Here is a 25,856-nt window from a genome sequence, read left to right on the forward strand (position 1 = left end):
AAAAAAAGGAACGAAGAGCTAATTTCTTCACCACAACAATTTTTTAAACAAGACAAACTAATATTTAAAATATTTTAACAAATTTAATATTTGACTTCTTATATGGAAAGAGAGATAAACTTTTAAGAGAGACGGATTGCAATTTTTTTTTGTTTTTGTCGGTATTTCTGCTTTTCATGCCGGCTCTTTGTGTGTATACTTTTGTGTGTCAGTGTTTGTGTGCGTTGTGTCTACGTTGTTCTTGTTTTGTTTGCGTAGGCGGCACACAGACACAAATGCAGCCCCCTTTATAAACCCCCCTGTTTTTCATTCTATTCATAACATATTGTCAATATTTGAGCGGCTTTTAATTTGTGATAAATAATACCATCCGTTTGGGATTAACGATATATAAAGATAAAATATTTGTGTCCATCTTGTTTCATTGTGCTGAAATAAAGTGGAGCACAAGCAACTTTTGGCAGGCATAATTTACAGACAAGCACATATACACAATGTGCACTTAAAGATAAAACGAACAATGAAAAAATATGCTATCAAATCTTTTTTCCCTACAGACAATTAACTATTACTATATATAATATTTATATTTGTAGAAAACATTCAACCAAAAAATATTTAAATTACCTTTACAGGTATACAGACAAGTATATTTTTGCATGTCGTTTTTCTAGCCTAAACTTTTGACGGAATTATTTAGTAATGATAAACTGCACGTCAGGTTACTTGACATCTTAATTTCCTCTTGCAAGGTTTTCTTTATGTGCATAGTTTGGGACTCTCCCCCACCTGAAACCTCCCATCCATTTGTTGCCGTCGTAGTAGTTTTTGAGTAGTATTTTCCGTGTTATTTATAAACTCTTGAATGTGACAGGCGGGCACAAGCCATTCAAAATGGGCCATGCAGCACCGAAGCCTAGGCCTTCTTTTCGACTTTATGTTGCTATTTCTTCTCTTTATTTCGTTTCCCATCCCAACCCGCCTTTTACCCCCAATGAGTCCATGCCCCATTCATTTGTTCTCGTTATGTCCCGAGTCTGACAGTCTATTGTGGTATATAGCCATATGTAAGTACATGATCCCCTTCTAAACTATAACTTTAAAATCTTTAATAAATTCAGGCCTTTTTAACACCAGGCACAATTATAAAATTGTATTCGAAATTTCTATACAAGTACCTATAAAAGTTATTTTAGTAAAATAAAATTTTATTTGATATGTAAAAAAAGAAAAATAACCTATAATATTGAGCAATCACTGTACTTCACAAATAATGTTTATAAACGGAAGTGGACCCGTGAGGGTCTGCACATGTACATTACCATGTAAATGGCGCTAAGCATATGACGGGTGCTGTGTCAGCGATTCAACAAGAAAATGCGGTAAAAAATTGTGTTGGGGCTAGAAAAAAGGCACATAAATAGAGAAACATGGGGAAATAGGCAAAAATGTTCAGACACTCTTTCACTAGGACTTCTTTTAACGCAATTGCAGACAGAACCTACCCCAACTTGAGCACATAATCCAATCCACTTAATTCCATTTCGCCCTCCACTTCCCCATCGCCGCCCCATCGAGAGCATTGAAATCAATAAATCAAGGTAAGCCACGCCCCCTTAATGGACACAACACTACCATTTATGAATTAAAAAGAGTTCCAGACCCCAGTTCGCATCGCCAGATAAGCAATCATCGGCAGAAGCTACAACTCGAGGAGTCGAGCAGACACTAGAAACAACAAGAAAGGAATGCGGACTTCGACAATTCGAATTATGATATACCCTATACACAGCAAAAAAACGTAGACTATCATTATTTTAAATCTGCTTGCCATATTTTACATTTTCAAGTGGCAAGTTGCAGGTAATTAGCTGTATTAGCAAACGTGATATTTAAATTTGCCAGCTATATATTGGGCAAGCTGCCAGGAGTGATTTAATTATCCTCAACAATAAATTTATCTATTTTTATGTCCACCACACACAGAAGAACAATTACAAAACCGACATGTCTAGTTATCTTTATGCATTATAAAATTTAATGTTTTTGTTTTCGTTATACTTTGAAAAACTAAAATATAAACCAAAGAAATGATAATAGAAATAACTATATTAAATTCTTTAACACACAACAATATTGATAAAATGTTGAGAAGGGACTTTCCTATTTAAGATATTTTATAATTTTTATTTAAAAGGCAGGAGGTTTAAGGATGTCCATAGGTCTAAAGACATTTCCCCTACCATCCTGCAATCTGAATTGGAAATCATAATACCCTTCGACAGGGCATCGAAGTATGGTATCTATGGGACGCCGCCTGAGACTCCAACCGAGATTGAGAACTGAGAACTGAGGCTGCTGGCGGAAGTGCGGCGTGCAAATTCCAATTTTGTAATCAGCAGCTGGATGAGATCGGCAAGGAAAGCAGCCACAAGACCGGAGTGAAGGCGACTCGCGAATGGAGGCAGAAGTGCCACGCATCATTGAATTCTTAATCTGGCATTAATACAATTTTATGTGTGGTGAAGTCGCTAGAAGAGAGCCGGGAATCGGGAATCCCAACAAAATCCGCAAAACGCCGTCGAGCCTCGGACCATGAAGATGGGCGACGACAGATTGTGAGCATTGCACTCGAGGAGGAGGATGAAGTGCAGCAGGGATGGGGGGGAGGAGGAGGGGAGCAGCGCTTGGAATGTTGTCGAGCCGTTGTCGTTGGGGGCTGCATTTGATATGCCTGCTGTGTTTGACCCATATTGGAATTTGCCTCCAGAGCACACACAGAAAATAAAATTATAGCATTTTAAAGACTTAATAAAAAAAAACAATATAAAAAAAACAATTTTCATACATTTTTTAAATAAACTTAATATAACATTTACTTTATGTAGAGCATCTATTAAAGAATTTAAAAAAATTTGTTTAAACTATTTCTACACATTAAAAAACGTGTACATTTTGCTAAAAACATTCCTCAACATAATTTTAAGTTAAATTTTCACCTCTATGTCACATAAATGTATTCTTTGAAATAAAATGTTTTAAATTGTTTATAACGAACAAAATAATAAATCAATAACATCCATTTCTTATTGTTATTATGGGTTAATGGATTTATAACGTAAGTGCAAAAATCGAGATAGCTGGGATTCTAAGCCTTGTTTAAATTTATAAATTTTTGGTAAATTTTCTCCCAGTGTACAAACAGCAACAGAGTGGATTTTCAAGAGGAAAGGAAAGGGTTTTCGTTGGTGGAAGGGCGGAGGAGTTGGGGCGGTGCACAAGTCACGATTTGTACACCGCTTAGAAAAACTTGTAATGAATGTGGGATGCAATGAAATGGAATGGCTGGGGATGAGCTGGATGGGCTGGATGGGCTGGGAGCGTAGTGGATGAGGTGCAGGGGACCTGGGGGCCAGTGGAGGACAACAGGAGGCCACTGTACAATAAAGTCGACCTGGCAGCTCGGCACAAGCGCACACACACAACGAAAATAGAAGCATGTCTGGAAGGTGTTTGAACTCTTGAGCCAGCAAAGTTCAAAACTTCCAAATGGAGGAAGTTCGAGAATGCCCTGAGACGAGTTGCTTCTGGTTCCTGATTCCAAAGGCTATCAATTATGTCTAGAAAGGAAGGTAAATCCCACATCAAAGTGGAGCAACTTGGAAATTAGACCCACTCTGGATTAATTTTGTTTAGCTGTTCCGAAAGCAGTTTAATAATAAGAAGGCCTATTTTTACCAAGCCATAAAAATGTACATATATTATCTAAGTATTATCAGCTAAATGATGAATTATTAAAATTTGGCAGTTTGTCACCTTGACAGCTTTATCAGTGAAGTTTCCGTTTGGTTTTTTTTAGTACTTCCCCTAAGAATGTATTATTTGAATATAAATAAAAACAGCTGATATATATCATTCTACCTTTTGCAGATTAATACATACATTTTAAGATAACCTATTCCCTTATTTAAAATATGAACTAGGTTTTAAAACCTCTTCAAAAACTCACCTTCATTTTCGCTGCGTCGCCTTCTGGGAACACTGTTGTAGTTGCTGCTGTGATAGTACTCCATCTCCGACTTCTCCGTGGACTCGTTCTCCTGCTTCTCATCCTCTGTGTGAACTGGAGACGAAGGTCCTGAGGAGGCACTGGCCACCGGCGAGCCCGAGGTTGCGGAATTGGTGCTGCCGCTGAGCCCGTTGCCAGGATACTGTCCATTTCCGCCTCCTCCATCCAGAGATCCTCTCTTGGCCGGCTGCATAATGTACGAGCTGGTGGGCGAGGCGCAGGATGAGGGCGTGGAGCAGTTGGTCAAGGGCTGAGTATCCTCGATGAGATCTACCGACTTTTTGCGTGGCTTCTCCGGCGGAATGGGTGCTACTCCCTGATCGCCGGCATTCCTCAGCAGCTCCTGCTGTTGCTCCTGCATCAAGGATCTCTGGAGCACAGCTGCCGATTTGGCAGGTGGCGGAGGTGGGGAATTATCCGCTGTCTTAGTGGGCGATTGGCGCAGCCTGTCCGGATTGAACTTCACCGGACTCACATTCTTTGGCTTGACCGCCGGAATGGGCGGCAATGGCGGCGATTTGACTGGACTGCCAATCTTCCCGCTCCTTGGCTTAATCTCCGGCGGAGCCTGCATTCTCATCGGCGGATTGGGACTGGCATTTGGTGGAGGTTGTGGCGGTTCCATCGCCGGTTTGGCCACCTTCTCACTATCCATAATCAGCCCAGTTCCGGGTACTGTACGTATGATATCGCAACGATTCAGATCACTGTGCGTCCTGGTGGTTTTGGTCTTGGTAAAATGGGATGTCCACTTCTTCTGCTTCTCGATCAGCTCCCGCGAGTTGAACTTGCGTTCCGGTTTCTCCGGCTTATCGCCACCTGAACTGGCAAATAGAGCACTCACTGATCCACTGGCTGGTGGTGGAATGGGTGACACTTCCTCCGATTTCAAGCGGGATATATTGTGCTGGGGATACTTGACCACAGAAGTTGGAACAACTGGCGCAGATGGTTCCACAATAAATTTACTATTACTCAAGCGCTGTTCGGGCGGAATAACTCCATTCTGAGCCACTGTGGCGGCATTGTTATTATTGTGAACGAGTGAAACTCCGGAGGGAAAGGGAGTCCTCCGCTTGGGCGGCGATTGTGAGCGATCCGAGGAGCGTGATGACGACCGATCCGAACCGTCGCACAGGTTGTCCTCGCGGGAACCACTTCTCAACAGTCGGGAACTCACGTTCGAGTTGGACTCCACGCCCAACTTCTCGAACAGAGCCCGGGCGTTATTAAATCTGGCCGAGTGGGATTCCGTCCGTCCTGCAGGAGCTCCTTGGACGTGGGCGTGGTGGGCAGCGGCCGCGGCGGCAGCGGCAGCGGCGTGGGCGGCGGCCACAGCACTCAGCTGCTCCACCGGCTGGATCTCAATGGGTTTGCGCTGGAAGATGTTGGCAATCTGGCTGACCTTACCCACGGCAGCCGGAGCAGGGGCATGGTGCATCGGTTTCTCCATTGTGGAACTGAAAATGAAATAGAAGTAAAATACATTAGAGCATGTTCAGTTTATTTTAGTTATATATAGGTAAATATAAATAAATCGAATTTAAATGGTTTTATTTGTAGCTAAAGAAATAAATTTTATTGATTTGCTTTCTAAATTGTTTTATTATTAAACTAAATTCCATTAGAAAGTTTACTCCGGAAAACCATTGCCCAATGGAAATTTAATTTTATCCCTCTAAAAAAACTAATTCCAAATTGTATTCCCTGTCATGAAAAATGTATTATATATTTGAAATCAACGATGTTTTTAAGAGTTATTATATTAAAGTGTCTGATATTTTAAAATAATAATAAGCATTGTGCTTTTTTTATATTACCCACTGAAACGGTGTATTTCATATCGAAAAAAAAAATACACTTAGTTCCCTCAGCTTAAAGTATCAGCAACATAAATAACGAAACAATTTAGACAAACTATCTCATTAACTTTATACAATACTTTGTGCGAATTGTGTTGTTTTTCCTTTATAATCGGAAGTCGTATATATTAAAATATCGGTTATCTACGATAAAATATTCCACTAACCGCACCCTAATGACCAAACTGATAAAATCGATGGGGAACTTTTACGTTTATTGCAGTGTTACCTTTGCCATTTTCTTGCTCATCGATTTGACTGACTTTCGCAACGATTTTCACCTTTACTTTCTGCTGATTTTTATGATTTTCCTTTGTTATGCGTTTGTTTGTTATTTTCTTCACATCAAAAACACAATTAAGGCTCCATTGATGGGCCCCCTCAAAATATTCGGACCCTTCTCTCCCTTCTCCGGTGTGTTGTTGGATGTGTGAAAGTCTTCGAAAAAGTGAACACATTTATTTGGTGAGAAAGAGAAGGCATTGCCATATGGTAGGCGACCAAAAGGCCTTTCTTCGCCCCGAGAATCGGAGAATAAAGACGACGAGAGGCACCGAGAGACCCGGAGAGCCGTGAGTTGGGAATGTCGGTGCGACATTGAAAGCTATATAGCTGATAGGGTAATGGTTACCGTTATCGGCTCTCGGGAGGTATTGATTTACGAGTTGGGCTAGGTTGGTTCCACACATCGCCCTACCGGCTATAAAAAATATTCCGTTTTCGGAATTATTCAATTTTATATAGATAATGCAGGGAAAAATTCAAGAATCATATACCAAATTGGCACATAAATTAATTAGTGACTTTTTATTAGATAGCAGGGTATAAAAAGTTACAACAGAAGTAGCTGTAATATACAATTTTCTTAGAATTTTAAAACTGCTAATCTCATCTATTTCCTAAGCCTGTAAGATAATCCCATTCCATAAACATTACCCCACCCAGACGAAAATAACCCACCCTCATTACACACCAAACCAAAACAACCTTCTTTATAATCATAACCTCTTTAACTGGGTATATAATACATATTTTCCATGTGTCATAGTGGGAGGCGAAAAAGCGCAGTTTGTGCCACACAGACTATCTAAAACTAGGCAGACAGTCAAAACTTATCGCAAAGTCAATAATAATAAGAGCCTAACTAGAAAAGAACAAACACAAACGAGGAGGTAAACAAATGGCCAGATAGAGAACTCACACCCATGTCCACACAATTAGGAGGTGGGCAAATCGAGACAAAGGTCGGATCTGAACAGTCGGCTGTACTATCATCTCCGGGGGTCTTGTCTTGTAAATAGATGCGAGACAAAAGTCAGAGCCCAAACACGAGACAATGGCGACGGATGGGAAAACTTATCTAATCTAATCGAAATGCACAATGCATGTGACCGTGAATTAGATAGGCGTTTGGAGATAAAGATTAAAGCGGGATAAATTTAGCCTGTGATCTAGTTGCTGTTATTATTGAAAAGTACGGGTACCACATGGCGGATGAGTAAAACCGTATAAGCTTCACTTAAAATATTACGTATCCGCCGCGTAGCTCCTTCCCAAGGGAAAATCAGACATGCATTCGGTGCATATTACCGCTGGTAAATGTTTAAAGAGCTCACCGATTTATTTGGCTGCCGAGCTGATATTGATTTAATGACAGCTCTCGTCCATCCGTCCAACCCCCATTACAAATTAATGCCGCAGAAAATGGACTGAGAGCAAGGACGTGAAAGGACATCGACATGGACACGACCACAGAGCTGCTCAAGTGCACAATCCATGCAGCTATTGGTTGCCTGCTTGGCAGCCAACTATTTATCTATTTATTTATTTATCTTTGGCTTCAGAATTTAATCAAAAAGTTCATGGCAAGATCCCCCATTGAGTGCTTTCAAGGATGTATGCAAAATGAGATTCAGCACATACAATAAATATATTATTTATTATGGAATTATGTTTATGTAATCGAATTTGTTGTAAGTTTTGTATCGAAATATCAAATGATAAAATCGGGTATTAGTTCTCTGTAACTTGATTTAATTGGTTCAAGTTATTTATTATTTTTTAATTTAATACGTATCATAGGTTCATGTTTATTTAATATTTATTGGTATTTAAATTATTGTACCAATCATTGCTAGCACAATCTTTCCAAACTATTAATCACTATCACTATAAATTAAAATTATATTTTTGAATTCTGAAATCTACCCAATTTGTAATATCCATAACAGTTTCCATGCAATTTCCATTATCACAGCACACAGAATCCACCCTAACGCTCCTCGTTTTTTAGCATAACTGTCACCATTATCATTAGCATAAATATGGATTAAGACACCCCATTAAAAACTATAATCAGCGCTAAATGCCCCCGATCATAATGATAACGATCATAATTTGCGCCTTGCAAATGACAAAAAACTAGTTTACCCCCGCCTGTGTCTCTCTAATTTTTGCATAAATGTTAATTGCACTGGGCAAAATGTTAAATTGCACTCGTTAGCTCAAACACGTGATCCAGGTGAGAGATGAGAATGGGGGGCGGGGAGAAGGGAGAGGGGGGCTCAAACAGGAGGCCAGGTGAGCAGCAGGTAGCCAACGACGACGCCATGTGTTATAATTGCGTCAACATTCAGTCTCTTGAGCGTGAACAAGAAAACAATGTCAACAATGAAATGATGGCCCCATTGTAAATGGCAATGGCACACCGGGGGGAAAAGAGGAGTGGAAGGGGAGGAGTGGAGTGGAGTGGCGGGCACAAAAGATTGGTTGCAATTAGTGAAGCCACCTACCTACGCGCCCGGATCTGCGGAAAGTACTATACTACACCACACCATGCCATAAGGTCCCCCACAGGGAGGCCCACCAATTCCCATGAAATAAAAACTTGGCGCCAGGAAAATGATTTCTTAATATGATATGGATATAGGAATCGGAACAACAGTAATGATGATGAACTTGGGAACCAACGCAGATGCAGTGAACAATGAAATCGGGGTTAATTTGAAGGCAACCCCTTTTTAACACGGGTGGTTTAAAGTTGAAACATTGTAATAATAACAATAGAAGGATATGCTGTCTTTATGTTTTTTTTAAAAAAATAGTTATACTGAAAGAGGTATATTTGATGTCTTAGTTTCTTTATTAAAAAATCAAAGAGCCACAAAATGTTGTGTTATCCAAAAGACAACTTCCTTTGACATGTGTTTTGCAATGGGAAAAAAGATTCATTCATTCATGTTTTTTCAGAACTCCCTTGACAACATTTCATACATACTTCATTAATTTAAAGCCCAACCTTGGACGCCACTCCATACAGAGTCGCAGTAGTTCTTAGTATTATTCTCTATCTTGTCTATATTTTACAAGTTATATTTCTTTTCATTGCGATTTCAAGCCCAACCTTCGCCGGTCGTGACAACTGTCTGGCAAACAGACTCACACACTTACAGACTTGTAGACCAAGAGACAATTTTCCGCGTAGGCCTGGCTAGTAACAACACTAAGCAAGGAACACAAAACACAGCCAACAACATTCACTTATTAAACGAGAACACAACAATTCAAGATGTTTTGATACGGTGGTTACCGCAGCAGCGGCGATGAATACGAAACGAGTTGTCGTTGTTCTCGATGTTGTGTGTCTGTGGTTCGTTGGTCTTGTTAGACAAATTATGCCAATTAAGCGGTGGGAAAACAAGTTGGCAAAGTCTGCACGCGCTGGCCCCCAAGAGTGGGTTTCCACTCGATCCCACTCTGCCACTCTGAAATTCCGTGTCCGACTCCGAATCCGAACTGGATTGGGCCTACGTACGGGAAAAAAGTGATGCAGACCCCATCGAACGGGTCTTCAAAGGATGCGCCCTGCTGAATTGAATAACCGCAGCAGCAACTGCAACCGCAGCAGCACACTCAAAAGATCCCAGACCAGAACCAATTGAGATACGTCCTCATCGCATCAAAGTGTTTAGAGCCTCACACATCGCTCGGGATCCATTTGCATAATCGAAGCGATTGACTTTTATAAGCCTGACAAATGACTGCGAGTGAGTCAGTGGCCTGGAACTGGAGTGTCGCCGGCATGGCGGGCAACTATTTTTAAACTCCGAGGATGCTGGTGCCGTATTTGCATATTTCCTACGCCAGGTGGCAACCAACTCGATTTCCCATTTTGCACAGAGCAAAATTTTAAAATCTGTTCCATTCATAAAATTTGAATTTGTTCTTCCTATCTTTATACGATTTCTAAGGATTGTACAATTCTTTGTCTTTAATTTCTCTTATATATATTTCATATTTTTTAAAAACTCTGGCTACTCCCCTCGAGTGAAGTCAAATAAACTAGACCGCAAACCCTGGCGCCGATGTCCTCGCGTTTTCCCCGAATGAGACTCATGTGCGCATAATAAAGGAGCCCAGGGATCCACAAACTTGGCTAAGGATTCGCCACGTGTGTATGTGTGAGCGAGTTTTTTATGGCCTATTTGGGAGATTGGCTGCTAAAAAAACATTTGTGGCTGCTTTGGGAGAGGTCTTGCCTAGGCGTATAGAACAAATGTTCCAATGGCCAAACATATGACTAGGCAGAAAGGATTATGCTTTATCAGCTATAAGTTGGGCATGCATTAAATACACCTTCGAGGACAAACAGGAAAAAAAACATTTCATTAAAAAACTTCCCTTTTACTACATTTTCTAATTCAAACATTTATGAATATAAATATTCATACTTAAATATAAAAGTTTTGGAAGTGGATTGACCAGATAATGTGTGTTGTAATATATATTTTAAGAGTCCGTTTTAAGTTAAGCACTTAAAAGGATAATTAAATGGCTGGCATAATATATTTCCGCTAAAGTTTCCAAGCAGTTAAGTATTTGAAATTTAAAAGTGTAATTGAAATTTATTGGCATTCCACAGTTCAGGTTATCTCGAATTAAACCCGCTCAGCTCTTGGATTTATTGCCCTATGATAGTCAAACTGGACTCACCTTTCTCTTGTCCAATTCAGGTGCTGCGCGGTGTCCTTCCTCCTCGTTGGCTTCCTCGGCTTTTCCTTTGTTGTTTGATTAAACCTGCTCAACACCTAAAGCCTGGCTCCGCTCCAAACATTTGTCATTGTGTCGGGGTGTTTGTAGTGTGTTTTTTAGTTTTTTCTTCAGCTTTTTTCGTATTCAAGTCGAGCCAGGTGATGCTGCTCCTTCCTCTCCGCCGCTCCTCCCACTCGATGGCACTGGAGCGTGTCTGGTCGTTTTTTCTTGTTTGTGGATGTGGACGTCGTGGTTGTCAGCCAATCAACCCACCGCTGGCCTCATCGGTGTCAGCATTTTTTGTGTGTTTGCCTTTTGCGCAAGATGAAAATGCAAATTTCTGCAAAAAACAATCCAAGAAACAAACACAAACAAAAGTTAGGAGAGCGAAAATGCAGTTAACAGAAATTTAAACTTAAATGGTACACGGAAAACAATTACTATTAGAGGTAATTAACTTTACAAATTAAAGATTGCAAATAAAAATTTGTATATACAAGACTTTAGACTTAGGAATTTTAAAGGTATTTAACTTAGGTACCTAGATATTATTTATTTTATTGAAATCTAAGGAATTAAGTAAAGTAAGTAAATTACTATCCCTATTAAATAAACTATATCAAAAACAAATTTTTGTAGGGGCCTGATTTAATCTTTTTTATATTTTCTTCTCGTTACATAAATCGTTCGCATTTTTCTCTGTGTAATTGCAAGTTCAATGAACCAAAAAAACAGCCGAAAGCCATTCAACGAAACCAAATAGAATTGCCACATTTTTAAGGTGGCCCTCCGAGGCATACGAAATTAGTTTGGGCTCTCTTTTCGAGGGGTTTGCCTTAGGGTTTCTCGCCGGAAAATTGAAGGTGAAATGTTGCAAACGGAAGCAATTAGTTTCATTTGGAGCTGCAGCAACTCGAGAGGGGCAAAAAAAAGAAGAGTTTAAGTCGGGCCCAATCGACTGAAACCAAAAAACCGGAGAGAAAGTTCGGCCAATTGATAAACAGACAGCGTTTCCAGTAGCTGGAATCGTCAGACATCAGTCAACAATAACAATGTTATTAGCTTTTGGGGGTATAATCAAAGTGTCGCCTTAATTTGCCCCCTACAAACTCCCCGATTTGTCTATTTTCGGGCCTTTGTTCCCAAGGTAAACTCATAAATTTCGTCTGCCTTCTGCGACGCCTACAGCTGAAACTGGAAATCACTCAGCGCATTGTAATTGTCTAATTTATTGTTGTTCAACAATTTCACTCGTCTACAGTGCGTGAGAAAATCGTGGTGGGTGTAATCAAATGGTTAGCAAAATGAAGAAATTAATTTGAATTCGGATTCACTTTAAGTGAGTTGGCTTGGGGCAGGTCATGAAGTTGTGGGAGTTAATAGATAGTGGCCTGAAAAGCTCAATTGGGTAATAGATATAGATAGTAAACGAGTGGTTAATCGAAAGTGAAAGTCATGGGGCAGAATACAACACTAAAATTCCACAAATTGACAGCCCCATTTAATTTATGATTGTTATTATCTGTATTAAATTACAATTATGAATAATTTCAAGGCCTTTTCTGCTGACATTTCTTCTTCTCATGATCTAAACTGTATTGTAGAACACAGAACAAGGTCGTTCTGACCAAGTTACCTCCTTTTTCTACCCATTGCCAACATCCACAGTATGCAATTTCAGAAATTGCTGAAAGTGCCAATAAATTGTCATTAGAATCTGCCATCTTGCGGGGTCTTTAATTACAATCAATCAGATTTCTCCTCGGCCAAAAAGCCATATCATTAGCTGGCCGGGTTTATTGGCTTCGAGATTGGATGAGGAAAAGAGATCTTGCGGTTGCGTCGGCTCATAACGGTTTGATGTCGGCTCGGGCCATATGTGATTATCAAGTTTGGTTTCGAGATGCGTATAAATCATGTCAGCAACAGCGAAAACAACTCATGGCTCTGATTATAATTATTAGATGTCATAACTTTCAATCAAAAAAATGCGTTAAGAGGTTGTTTTGCCTCGGTTTTTTTGGAGAGCTCTTCGTATCAAGGCCGCTAGAAATGATTTGATCAAGATTTCCACAGTAACTTTTACAATACATGCTTTAAACAAAATTAACAAAAGCGTTTGCTGTTTTGTTCGTTTAAAGTTTCTCGTGTAAATTACATTACATTGAAGTTGCCTCCATGTCATGTTTTTAGTTTTATTATGGACCCGGTTAGGTGTTGGCTTTTTCCTCCCTCGAACTCCCCATTATATTGGCTTTTTATGGCCTCATAAGCTGGCTATAGAGGAAGAAGTAAACAACTTTTTCATGACCTTTTACGGTGCAAAAGCAGAAGCAGCTGCCCAAACTAAAACTAAAACTTAGCTCGAGGAAACTGAAACACCGATGAGCAGCTTGACTTTGCCGTAGAGGCCATGTAATGCCAGAAATTGGTTTCAGACCAGAAAAGTTCTGTCTGCGATTCCCAGATGCTGTCTTGCCTTATTAAGAGCCAAGGTTTAGGTGGGATGTCTGGTCCACCGAACTGCGAATAGACCAATAAAAAGCGACTGGCAGTGGGAAAATGCTGGAAGCGTTCTTTTTCTTGTTTTCGAAGAGTTAAATGGTGAGTGAAGTAAGACAGGTGGGTGGTTTTTTGATGTCTGTTGAAAGGTCGTTTAAAAAAATACATTTGGATTTTAAGTAGAGTGGGCGGAAAAAGAGAGTCTGTAAAAGTCATGCAGAAAAGCCATTACATATCGACAGGAGGAGAACAAGAGGTAATACTCTGAAGCTACAGGATCTAACTACATTTTTGGCAGTATTTCACTGCTAACTAATAGACTTTTTAAGTGCCTATTTTATTTTAATTATAAAGTTTTTTTAGACATAAATAAAGTAAAGCAATAATGACAATCTCAAAATGACTAACTCCCTACTCTTAAATAATTCCTTACTAAAAAGCATTTTAAAGTTCTGACAACTATTCTCTAGCTTAAGTTCTACATTCTTTTCTAACAACTATCAACAGCAAAAAAAGTTCCATAACTTATCTCTTAAGTGCTTCTCAATTTCCAATTCTCCCAGACATTCTTCATATTTTCCGCCTCATAATCAACCGAATTATCAGATTGCATGCCCCATCATCGCAGCTTGACGGTAATCAGGAGAAGTATTTCTAATTCACAGTTAAGCCCGCAATGAGCCGCTTTTAGCAGCTGCAATAACGTTTTCAAGACATACTTATATGGCAGTGCGAAAAAATGATAATAGCAATAAGTTTGGCATGCGAAATAAATGGAGCAAAAATGTTGAAAATTACCCGCGCAGTGGAGCATGTAAGTGTTACATTAAATGGAGGCGGGGCCGGCGATTTAATTGCCAAATCCCCCACCAGATTCCCCCCGTCATGGGATAATAATTACGGCCAGGTAGATAATCGCAATAAGGAAAGAGTTGGCAATTACAATTGGAATCGGTACGAATGCCATTAAAGTAATTGAAAATCCCGTAAGAAATGTTGCCATAAAAATAGCTACAGAAAAGGTAAACCATTTCAGGGCGTTACCCATACATAAAGTAGATGAACATGCAAAGTGGCGGTGATAAAACAGGGCCTCTAACAACTTTCACAAGTCCTGTTTTCCCCCCTCACCTAGTTTTTCCATTTCTCCTCCTCTCGACTAGCTCATAATTTATTGTCGCAGCGGAAAATTGCTTTTCCAAGGTCTGAAAAGTGAGTTGCGAAGAGTGAAGCAAAAATATACAAGAGTGCATGTTGCATGTCAATTTTAATTGCACATTCGAGGCTGTCAAATTGAATTTGACTTGCCTCGTGGCACCCAGATAAGATACAAATTATTATATATACAAAATACTTTTTTATTGGCCGACAATTATTGATTGGTGGGGCGAAAATCACGTGCTCTTATCAGCAGATAACCCGAATATTCAATTCAATATCAAGTCTGGCCAACTTGGACAAATCCGCCAACAAAGACGGAACTCTGTAAACAAGTTTCCATTGGAGCCGGGGCAAGTTAATGAAATGTTGCAGCTTGCACAATATTGACCATAATAATAAATCGTCTCTCGGCAATGTGCATCCACATCCACATCCATATCCATCCACTGCTCTCCTCCCTTTCTCACCAAGTGATGGATTGTGGCAATGAACTTGACATTAATAGGGTTTCCTCTAACTGCCGCCTTGCGTGACCGACCCCGCCCCCTTTTCTCCATTTACCATATGCCGTATATAGTACTGACCCACCTGACAGACGAGAAATGAAATGCCCGGAGATGCACACATTTTCTCATGCCTACGATGTTGGTGGGACAAGTCAATCTCCACCAGAGTGCGAGTGCGAATCGAGGCAAGTGCATAAAGAATTTTTAATTGTACAGGAGAGATGAGCAAAAGTGCACTGGGAAAAAGTCAAATCAGGAATGATTTACACTGTTCCATACTGTTATAAGTTTAAATACAAATAATCATCAGGAACTGATATCTATTTTTCTCTGTGCAAAAGAGTTTTAGACAGATAGAGAGAGAGCAAAATGTAACCATATAGACGCAAAAGGCAATGTCCGTAGATGGCAGGGCTTTCTTTAGAAAAAAATCCAAACCACAGGCAAGCGGAACTCGTGTTTTAAGCCTTAACTTGACAACGGTCAATATCTGACACAGCAAATGAAATGAAATGTCAACTGCAAATTGAATCAACTTGGGGATAGAATGACCGAAAAAGCAGAATCCAAAAGGCGCAAAAGGGATTTCAACCACAAACCCCAAAAAGGGTGTCATAATCGCTTGATGTAAATTAAAAGCTTTTACAGAAAGGGACAAAAGTGTAAAGCAGTTAAACAAGAATTTTGGATTAGCAAAGGATTATTAATACAAAAGTGTCGGAATTTATGTAAGAATTTATTATGTCTAAATAAATGCCATTAAAGAAAAATCCTGTTAAAAATAAAAAAAGAGATTACAACCGCAATCCGCACAATTAAAAGCTTCCCAAAAGAAATGCTTTTATAATTGCCAAACTCGATTAAAACCACTTTAAGGGAAAAAGTTCATGCCATAACTTAAAAAATCATTATAAAAAGTGTGATTAAAAAGTAGACGCCATGGCCATGAGCAAAGGTCTTGACTTTGAAGTCGCCAAGGAACACCTGTTTCCCCCTTTTTCCTCGAACGTTCCTCTGACGTTTTTGATAAATGACAACAAATGCGTGGCAGACATCTGGTCGCCAAACTCCTCGCTCTTAACCCCTTTCACCCGTCGACAGATGAAAGCGAAAGACTGAAAACGAAAATAAATAAGTAAAATAAACCGTGGAAAGACGAAACTAAGATCGTTCCGAGGGTCGAACTCCCTCTTTTGCAAGTGAGAGCGTGACAATGTCAACAGAGTGAAAAAGTAACAAAATACATAATGAATAAATACAAAAACCAGTTAAAGCGTGGCCGAATGGAATTTAACGCTCTGGGCCCTAAGAAAGCAAAAGTTAAATAAAAAGTAAAAACAAAATTATTGCAACCTCAACTTCTGCCTTTTTCATGTTAAATGTGACAAAGATCATTTGCAATTTCCTACAAGTGTCGTGTAATGCACGTGATCTGAGATAGCAAAAATAGTTGAGGGTGTCTATCTAGAGGTAAAATGTATACACTAAGTGCTCTTCATCAATGCGGAAAGTCTAATTTGGATAATGGAAGTGTCGACTACGCTTTACCAGGTGCTGTAGATGAATGTACGTACTACATTACTGATATGATGAGAATGGGAAATGTAAACGTTTTTATTGCTTGGATTATTGAGCTCAATGAAAAAGCGCATATGGCTGTATGAATTATGATACCCCATGGTAATATTAGGTTTCCTTTCACTTCTGTGTGAATTAATTTAGAACTAATGAAATTATGTTACAATTAGTTCTCTTTTCTTTTTAATTCAAGAAAATATGGATTATCTATGGTTTTCAGAAAACGACACTACGACTAACGACATTACTAGGCTTCTACTTTTAAATACACGTAATATTCATTATAACAAAAAAATGTAAAACACTTTAAATCTCTGTAAACTTAAATTGTTATGAAACTTAAGAAAATTAATTTATTCCACACTTGATATTGTTACACTTTTCATTTCTATAATCACAATTACTCACAGTTCACAGCTGATTTGTTTGAAAGCGACTCACCAACATCTGCCTTTAAGACTTTAAAATAAAAAGCATTTCAATGCCACAAATGGAATTACAATTTCCACCCATTCAGTAACCCCAATTTCCTACGGCCAACAAATATTTACACAAATCTCCTTTCGTAATCGCTTTCGTCTGCAAGTTCAAACATCTCCATTTCACACTGAAACCATTTTAGCACTCCATCCAAAGTTCAGCATTTTGCGACTTTGAACTTTTAAGGTTTTGCACACACCGGGAAGAATTCATAATATTTAAGGCTGGGGAAATGGAGAGGAAATGTTCCTTTTATTTGCATTGCATTTTGCTTTTTTTTTTTGCCATATTTTTTTTTTCATTCTCCCCAGCAAACAAAACAAACACACGGCTGGGAATATATAGAAAGCAAATCCAACAAATCCGCTTAGAGTGCAAAAAGGCAAAAACTGTTGCAATTGCCAAGTTGGCTGGGGAAAACTACTCCCCTACTTCTCAGTCACCCACAATTTTCACATTTTCCCCCTCATGTCTGATGTTTTTCCACTCGAGTCAAGTGCAGTCAAACATTTGAGACGCAAAATGGGAAAATTCTGCATTTCTAAGCCCCCGCAAAGTGGGTAATTTGCGAGTAGCCCAGCTGCGATTCCATTCGCCCGACTTGTGCAATCCTCGTGACAGTCACGATGTCTAGAACTGAACTGAACTTGGATTGCGCAGCTTATCAGCTGATTCACACCAATTAAATTCCAATTTTCGCATAATACTCTTATTATCTTCGCGCCACAGAGACACTATTCCTTATCAAGTTCTAATTCATCTGCCATCCATTGATTAGTTTCACATGAACTTTGTCATCATCATCGTTTTATTTCAGCCTACGCCGCAGCTTTTATATTTCATATTGCATTGTTTTTCGAACTTATGAAAGGGGCTTTTGTCTTTTGTCAAATTTGAACTTCCCTTTGAATTTGATTTATGCAAATTTATCCGAGTGAGAGGGCCCATTAAAATTGTCATTCGCCTTTGTTTGCATTTAATTGGATCCTGCGCCGAAATGCAAACATTGTGTTGATTGAATGTCTGCCACTATAATATATAATATTTGTACGCATCTTTTCATTAAGGTCGATTTCGAATGTAGAGCACTCATATAACTGCTGAGGGGCCACATACATTTTTAATAGCAACTGCACTGGTGCGCAAACAAGTTCAAGGAACTTTAAAACGATTTGGTCTTGATTTAAACACATTTTTGGGGGAGCAGAGTGGGGATGCAAATTAAATAAAATTAAATTCTAAAATGTGGATTGTTCACATTTTCAGTAATATTTTTTAATAATTCAACTTTAAATTAAAAGCTACAAAACAAAAAGAGTAAGCATCCGAAATATCGTGGTATCATTTTATATCTTTTTTTAATTAAATAACACTTATTATTCAAATAATTGCTGATAATTAATTGCTTTTAAAATACAATAATTTTTCTTCAAAACTTTTTAATCCTATCAATCGAAAATCCCCTTCCAAATACAATTAAATTATCCCCAGTTTATATTGTTATCCCTCCAATCAAATGAATCTCCTCGAATTAATCTCGTTTTAGTTATCCAAATTGCATTCGACTGACAATCCCAAATGTTCCAATTTGCATTCAGCCCCCAGCAGTGACTGGAAATAAGCTTCGATCCACAGGATCTCCCCTCATCCTTTTCATCTTTTGATTCCTGTCACATCCCAGGTTGTAGGGTGTCTTCTGCCTGGGGCAAATTATTGATTTATGGCCACGCGTTGCCTGTCACTGTCAAGATAAAGTGCCATGCTGATGCTGAAGTTGAAGTTGCAACTGAAACGTGCAGTTGCACAGGAAAAAACTAGATTATTTTAGGGCACTTGGGTGCCCCGGAAATCCCTTACACCAAAGCCATTCTAAAAATCAATAAAAATTCGCTAAAAATTTGGTTAGCTGATTTTACGATTATTACGATTGTTATTATGAAGTTCTCAGTTGATATATATTTTGACTTGTGATTGGCATATTCTCCTTCTTCTTTGGAGGAAAATATAAAAATAGTTTGAAAACTTGAATGTTTGTTATTATCTCAGGATTAATAAATAAAAAGTCATGCATTTTATAAAAATTTCTTTCTGTGCAGGGATGGATGAAGAGCAGTTGGAGACTGCAGACCGGGACTGCAGTCTGTGGGCAGCAGGCGTGACAACTACGAATGCTAAAGGACGGTGGAGACAAAGCCAAGAAAGAAAGGCAGAATCAAAGTTGACTCAACCTTAAGTAGACACTTCACACTTGGCAGGGTCGCTGTCCGTCTGTCCCCCTGTCTGCTCCTCCCTCCTTCCTCCTCTATGTTTATCCGCCTCCTTTTGCAGTTCCCAGGGTTCTTGGTTGCCCCGTCCCGGTACTACTGTACTTTTCCTCAGGCTGCTGTGCAATGGAAGCCAAAGGAACAACCCTTAGAAATGCAAGCTGGCGAAAAAGCTTGAACACCAAAGGATGCTTGCACTGAGGGAAAAATGGTATATTAAGACTTAACGCTTTTGTTTACAGCTGTGACTTACTAGATGAGAATTTTAATTAATTTGGAATTCCAACAATATATATAGATTTCAGATAGAGGCACTTCCCTTAATCAGTAACTATTTGTTAGCAAACCCAGCAAGTAAAACGCAACCAAAAAAAAAAATTTCCAAAATTAGTTTTAATAAATAAATAATCGAATGGAAATTATCCTAGATTTTAGAACAACTTTTTCGTGGTGTACGGACAGTATAGAAAGGAAGGGAAAAAGGAGGTATACACACCGGTAACTGCAAGGAAATTGAATGAAAAGGCAGACACAAAACCAAAACAAAGCGAAAAAAGCTTCCCCAGCGGTTTTTCAGTTTTCAATGCGAACTGGAGGAAAAGTGAGGCGGCGGTTGCAAAAACTTTTGTCATTATGCAGGCAATGCTTTCTCTAAATTTTCCTCCCGCCTCCACTTCTTCCACTTCCTGCAGTTCATCAAACAATTTCCCCTGCCAGCCTCGCTTATCTGGTAAATTGTCAAGAACTTTGTGGCCATCACTTTTTTGTTTTATAAATAACTCACCAGAGCAAAGGAACAAAATTCAATAAAACAAAAACACCTCCCTAAAACTCTCGGACTGAAACCACTCCCCCAACAAACCCATTCTAATGCCATCCCCACATAAGCAAATGAAGCCAATAAATGTTGCCCAGAAAAGCCAGCGAAAATTGACAGGGGAAATGTTTATTTTTAACACGGTTCATTTACCAAATTGGGCCTAATTTTTGTGGTCAAGTCCTGGAAAATGGGGTCAACTGGAAATAGGGTTTGGTCGGCAGGAATAAATAGGTGGTGGGGGAGGGGGGGTGTCCCAAATTAGCTGGCAATTAATTAGGCAGTCGGACGGACGGAATGTAAATCCATAAAGTTATAAACAGCATTATCTCGTTTTTACTTTGCGTGTTTTTGAAAAGGGTGTGGGTTGGCGGAGGGCTGAGAATAAACCTTGAAGGTGGCGATAGATGGTGCAATTTACATTGTTAACTAAGGTGCAGGGACCGGACCAGTCATGCAACTTTGGAATCTCATTCTTGGGAGCTTTATCTCAGCTCTTTTTCCAAGCTCATTCAATTCAATTTCGCGTCAGTTGCAACTGCAACCGCAGAAGGTTGCTAAATTGCATAATTAAAGCCTGATACAACGTGGCGAAGAAGGAAAGTTACAGTAATGTTTTTGTAATTGGTTTAAAAACTTGTTAATTTAGAAAACTGCTAGTTAATGTGATAATATTATTTTTGCATTCAAATTTATTATTTTTTGCATCATAAATCCCAACTAAACTTGCTTTTGTTTTTGTTGGTTCTAACTAACTAGTTTGTTAGCAATGGGTTACTTATAAAAATGAGTTTAAAAAAAAAATTCTAAAACCAGCATTTTCCTACAACAATAAATATAAAATATTTACTAGTCTATGGTATATTACACTTTGTAAAGCAATCGCCTGGAGACTTAGACCACATCTATTTCTAAGTGTTTTTCATACAAAACCTTAAGTAATTTTTGTTATACAATACAAGGGGTTGTAAAGAGGGTTAAAACCTCGATAGACAGACACTCGATGGGATGTCCATACCAAATGTATGTTAATAATGCCCAACGACATCGCCTGCAGGCTCATTATGTATATCGATCGGAGGATAAGGAGGCGGCATCTGGAGGGGGAGTGCCTCAAGTGGGGCAACCCACCCATTTTTGGTGTTATATGTATGTTATGTGATTTGAAAGCTTCGCCCGCCGCATGTTTTTTCCCCTCTTGGGTTTTGTATTTCGGTTTTGTTTCGCCGTGGGTTACAAAAAAACATTTCAAGTGGTTCCACAGGGTTTTTTTCGGTTTGCTGTCCGAACAAGTGGACAAAGTGGTCCGCAAGTGGATGCATGGCCATTACCGAGGAGTGGGTTGAATTTTGGGCGGGAATAGGGGGATTCTCGGGCTATTGGACCACTGCAGCTGTGGCCAACTATCAATTACTCAAATGCAATCTGGCATAATCATTAAAAAAATTGTATTTTCTTTTACAAGCCTGAATACTTAAATTTTCAACAAAGTTCTCTAAGTATTTAAGAGATCTAGAGAGTAGTTCTCAATTCAACCAAGCAAAGTTTAATCATTTTTAAAGATTTTTTGAACTATTTTATTTTTATTTTAAAATAGTTAAAGCCTAGAAAATAAATCCCACAAAGCAATATTTCGCCCGCCAAATTGGACCGACAAAATAAACTGCAATCTAAGTTCACTGAACCCTGTAAAGATAAAATAAAAACCAAACCTCAAATGGTCGCATTAGGCTTAGCTAATATCGCTTTTCTTCAGACAATAAAAACCAAATGGCCCCAAGCCATGAACATATCATGATCATTGATCAACCGAAAATCCAAGACCCAAACTCGCACACAATTTCGATGCCTTATATGGTGGATAGCCAAACGGCAGCCCCAAAAAAAATACTTATGAATAAACAAATGCGACATTTTGCGGCAACTGTTAATATCACTACAGATATATAAACCTATAGCTATTGCCATTTTCGTTCATGTCTATGTGTTTTCATTGAAAATTCAAACGAAAATGCCAGAGATCCAAGATCATATGGGCCGAAAAATGGGAGCCAAAAAGAGTCGTGTGCTAAACTTGCGCCAAATCAAGTGACGCAAGAGATAAAGCCAGGGGGAATATATAGCCAAAGGGGTACGGGGAAGGTCTAAACTTGATTTTGCCAGCTGCGCGTGGGCCACCGAAAAAACATACAAAAACAAACGGGGAAAAAATAACACTCAAGAGCTTGGAGAGATCGGTGATCTCGATTTCGTTCGAAATAGTTGAGTTTTTTGCTTGTCTCAGCATTGCAAAAGTTTTCCATAAATGCGAAAAATGTAAAACAACTATAGTGAATAACATAAATTTTAGATTTACATAAAAAAACCCTCTGGTTGCTTTTTTAATTAAGAATAATCTGTTGAATAACTTTTCTGTTGTATCTGCATTTGATTAATTTAATTTGCAGAGATCTGCGATGTAGATTTCTTCGAAAATTGTTTGGACAAGTTTCAGAAGTAATATAAATAGCATAAAAAATGTGAAGCAATAAATCAAAGGCACTTAAATTTGGTCATTTGAAGATTCGTTTAAAAAGTTACCCGATTACATCTGACGAATAGATTCAAATATTTATGTATAACTTTAAAAGTTAACCGAAGGCAGATTAGGATTTGGTACACCAACAATTTTTCCATAAACAAAATGCGACAATTTGAAATAATAAATCCAAGTTTTGGTTTTGGGCATTTAAAGCTATTTGCATAAATTTAAGATTTGCATGAAAATTATAGCTTTTAAGCAAATAGGTCCGTAGATGGATTTAGTTAAGAACAATTTGTTGAACAGCTAGATACATTTTTAAATACATTTTATCTGCTGCAAAAATGTTCATAAATGCCGAAAATTTGAAACTATAAATTCAAGGCGCAAAGTCGAAATTTTGGACGCTTAAGCGATTAGCATAATACCCAGATTTGCATGAAAATTAACGCTTTTGAATGTTCAATCTGTCAAGAGCTATACAACTTTGGCTGTTTCTTTAATTAAGAATAATTTGTTGAATAACTTTTGTGCCTGCATTTGACTAATTAAGTTTATGCAAATCGCGCCGAGCGTAGGCGAAAGTTTTATGACGATTCGTTTTATGAGTTTTTAAGTCGCCGACAAATTGACGATGGATTGGGTGGAAATAAAAATTGAAACATTTAAGCGATGCAACTAAAAATAAACATCCGCAGAAGTCATAAAACAAAGGCAGGCCCTCCTTCTTGTTTTCTTTTTCTCCCCTAACTCCCACTTATTGTTTCTTTTGCAGCTCTCCTTTTTCAGTGCACAGGAACAAATTTTTATCATATATTAACCTTTAACAATTAAAGTATTATATTTTATCAAGTTTATTTCTTATAAACAATATCTCTTAGTAATTTGTCATTTAGTTAAGAAGTGACATGAAACGTTAATATGGAGTACAAAAACGGAGTTTAAATATTTTGAGCTTAAAATATCGTAGGATTTCTTTCCGTGTGGGGAATGACATGAAGCGCAACTGTTTCTGCAAGACAAAGAGGAGAAGAAAAAGAAGAAGGAGGCAAAGAAAGAGGGGCAGGAGGAAAAGGAGCAAAACAGAGGGAAGTCGTTGAAATTAAATACGGTTTGTAACCAGAAATTCCGTAACTAAAAATAAACAAATGAGAATAAGAAGCGCGGAGCACGCGACGCACAAAAGAGGGTGAAATTTTACCCACAAAGAACAGAAATTAACAACAATATAATATTCTTGGCTTCGCCAGCGATTTTTTATTGAGGAAATAGTGCAAATAGAATTGTGATTTCTGCATATTTGCATAAATTACGGCCACTAAGAGAATTGCAAAATGAAGAAATGCGATAAATAAGGCAAAAAACAGCGATAGCAAAATTATCAGAGACCCACACACACAAACAGAACCTAAGACAACAAAAGAAAAACAAAAGTCGTTTGCTTTTGTTTTGTTTTTTTTTTACCCCATCTCTCCCTCTCTCTGTTTCTCACCAGATCGCAGTTGCATTTTGCGATCAACGGTTCTTTGGGTTGGGGCATGCTTCCTGCTCACTCGCACCTACACGAAAAGGCTCTGCAAAAACCAGTTATTAAAAGCCATAAAAAGGAGAACCATTTAACTGTTTAAGGTGTCTCATGTTGGCTTTTTCGCCAGGTGTTTAAAACTCCGCCAGCTGTTGGCAAAATGTATTTTCGAATTTTCGTATTTTTGTATTTTTGCATTTTTGCAATTGCAATGTTCATTTTACGGGGCTTTTTTGATACTGTCCTGATTCTGCGCAGAGGGTGCGAGCAGGATGGCAGGACTTGAACTCACTTACACACCCTTAAAAATGCCGCTACTCCAAATGCAATTTCATTTTTACAGTTGTGTTTGCACCAAAAACTGCTTAAATTAATGAGGATCTTCTGTCAAAATATTTGATAAGTCGCTGGTTTAAGAGGTACACCCACACCCCTTATTTATTTTCATATTTTTCAACTCCGGCGCAGCTTCGTTTAGCTCTCTATATACAGCTTCTACGTTTTTTTTTTTTATTAAATTTCTTTGCGCAAAAGGAGTGGCGTTGACCAGGATTTTTTCACACATACACAAGGACCTCATATACGCATAGTCGGCGTCCTTTTTTTGCGTTTGCACTGTGTTTTGTACCTTTTTCCGGCACTCTATTTGGCAAACTCTTTTTATCACTTTTCCAGGGATTTACCTTTAAAAAAAGCCAGTTGTTTAGCCTTTTCGGTATACACAAATCCTTTTTTTAATAATCACGGTGACACCCGAGGTTCTTGCAAAGCTCGACCAACGCGATTCGTTAAATTAAAAAATTCACTTGACTTGATCTCATAGAAATTGAATGTACGCGGCAATTTACACTTATTGTTTATGTTCGATTTGGCAGCGGAAAAACTCGCGACGAAAACGCGTCCGACTCGTTCGGATTCGGATTTTGTTTTTGCCTTTGATTTATATACATACATATGTGTTAGAGGTGGAGAAACATCGATGCCATCATCATTGTCATCGATGTTTTCAAAATATCGATGATATCGATGTTTGGCCGGGCACAATCGGTTTTTCCATCACTATAATGAATCTCACTCCGTTCTTCCAGACTGTTAACTTTTCACTCCAGGTATTGCTCAATGTTAACACTCCACTGTTAACGATTTCACTCCAGATCTTATACACTCTGTTAGTTTCCACTCCAGTTATTACACACTATTTTCTCTATACAAAATGCACTTTGATCATAGCACTGTAAAAAATGTTTGCTTAATAAAAATTAAGGAAATTAAAAAAAATCATACATTTATTTAAATTTTACTTCTCGAACGCTCTTGGTGAAATTAATAAGGAAACTTTTATTATACCCTTGCAGAGGGTATTATAATTTTGGTCAAAAGTGTGCAACGCAGTGAAGGAGACATCTCCGACCCTATAAAGTATATATATTCTTGATCAGGATCACCTCCTGAGTTGATATAAGCATGTCCGTCTTTCCGTCTGTCTGTTTCTACGCGAACTAGTCTCTCAGTTTTAAAGATATCGAATTGAAACTTTGCA

The 25,856-nt window shown here is 38.6% G+C and overlaps 1 protein-coding gene and 1 long non-coding RNA gene across 16 annotated transcripts in view; one reads left to right on the forward strand and one right to left on the reverse strand.

Annotated features, from left to right (window-relative positions):
- LOC108053052 overlaps positions 1 to 25,252 on the reverse strand; it is a 52,025-nt gene extending 26,773 nt beyond the window's left edge. For 14 of the 15 annotated variants that reach the window (XM_044458169.1, XM_044458163.1, XM_044458175.1 and 11 more), the window contains exons 1-3: positions 25,000 to 25,252; positions 10,924 to 11,302; positions 4,010 to 5,529 (exon numbers count right to left, since the gene is read on the reverse strand). In XM_044458169.1, coding sequence (XP_044314104.1) covers positions 4,010 to 5,522 — 1,513 coding nt within the window. In that variant the 5' untranslated portion in view covers positions 5,523 to 5,529; positions 10,924 to 11,302; positions 25,000 to 25,252. Of the gene's footprint in view, positions 1 to 4,009; positions 5,530 to 6,160; positions 6,359 to 10,923; positions 11,303 to 24,999 lie in introns of those variants that run through there. The other variant, XM_044458159.1, reaches the window with a different exon arrangement.
- On the forward strand, positions 7,350 to 7,958 carry LOC108047495. The gene is made up of 2 exons (XR_001769438.2): positions 7,350 to 7,526; positions 7,589 to 7,958. It is a non-coding gene; the product is annotated as an uncharacterized LOC108047495 (long non-coding RNA).
- Positions 25,253 to 25,856: the final 604 nt, after the last annotated feature.

This window comes from Drosophila rhopaloa, unplaced genomic scaffold (genome assembly GCF_018152115.1).
Source record: "Drosophila rhopaloa isolate 14029-0021.01 unplaced genomic scaffold, ASM1815211v1 contig_163, whole genome shotgun sequence".
NCBI lineage: Eukaryota > Metazoa > Arthropoda > Insecta > Diptera > Drosophilidae > Drosophila > Drosophila rhopaloa.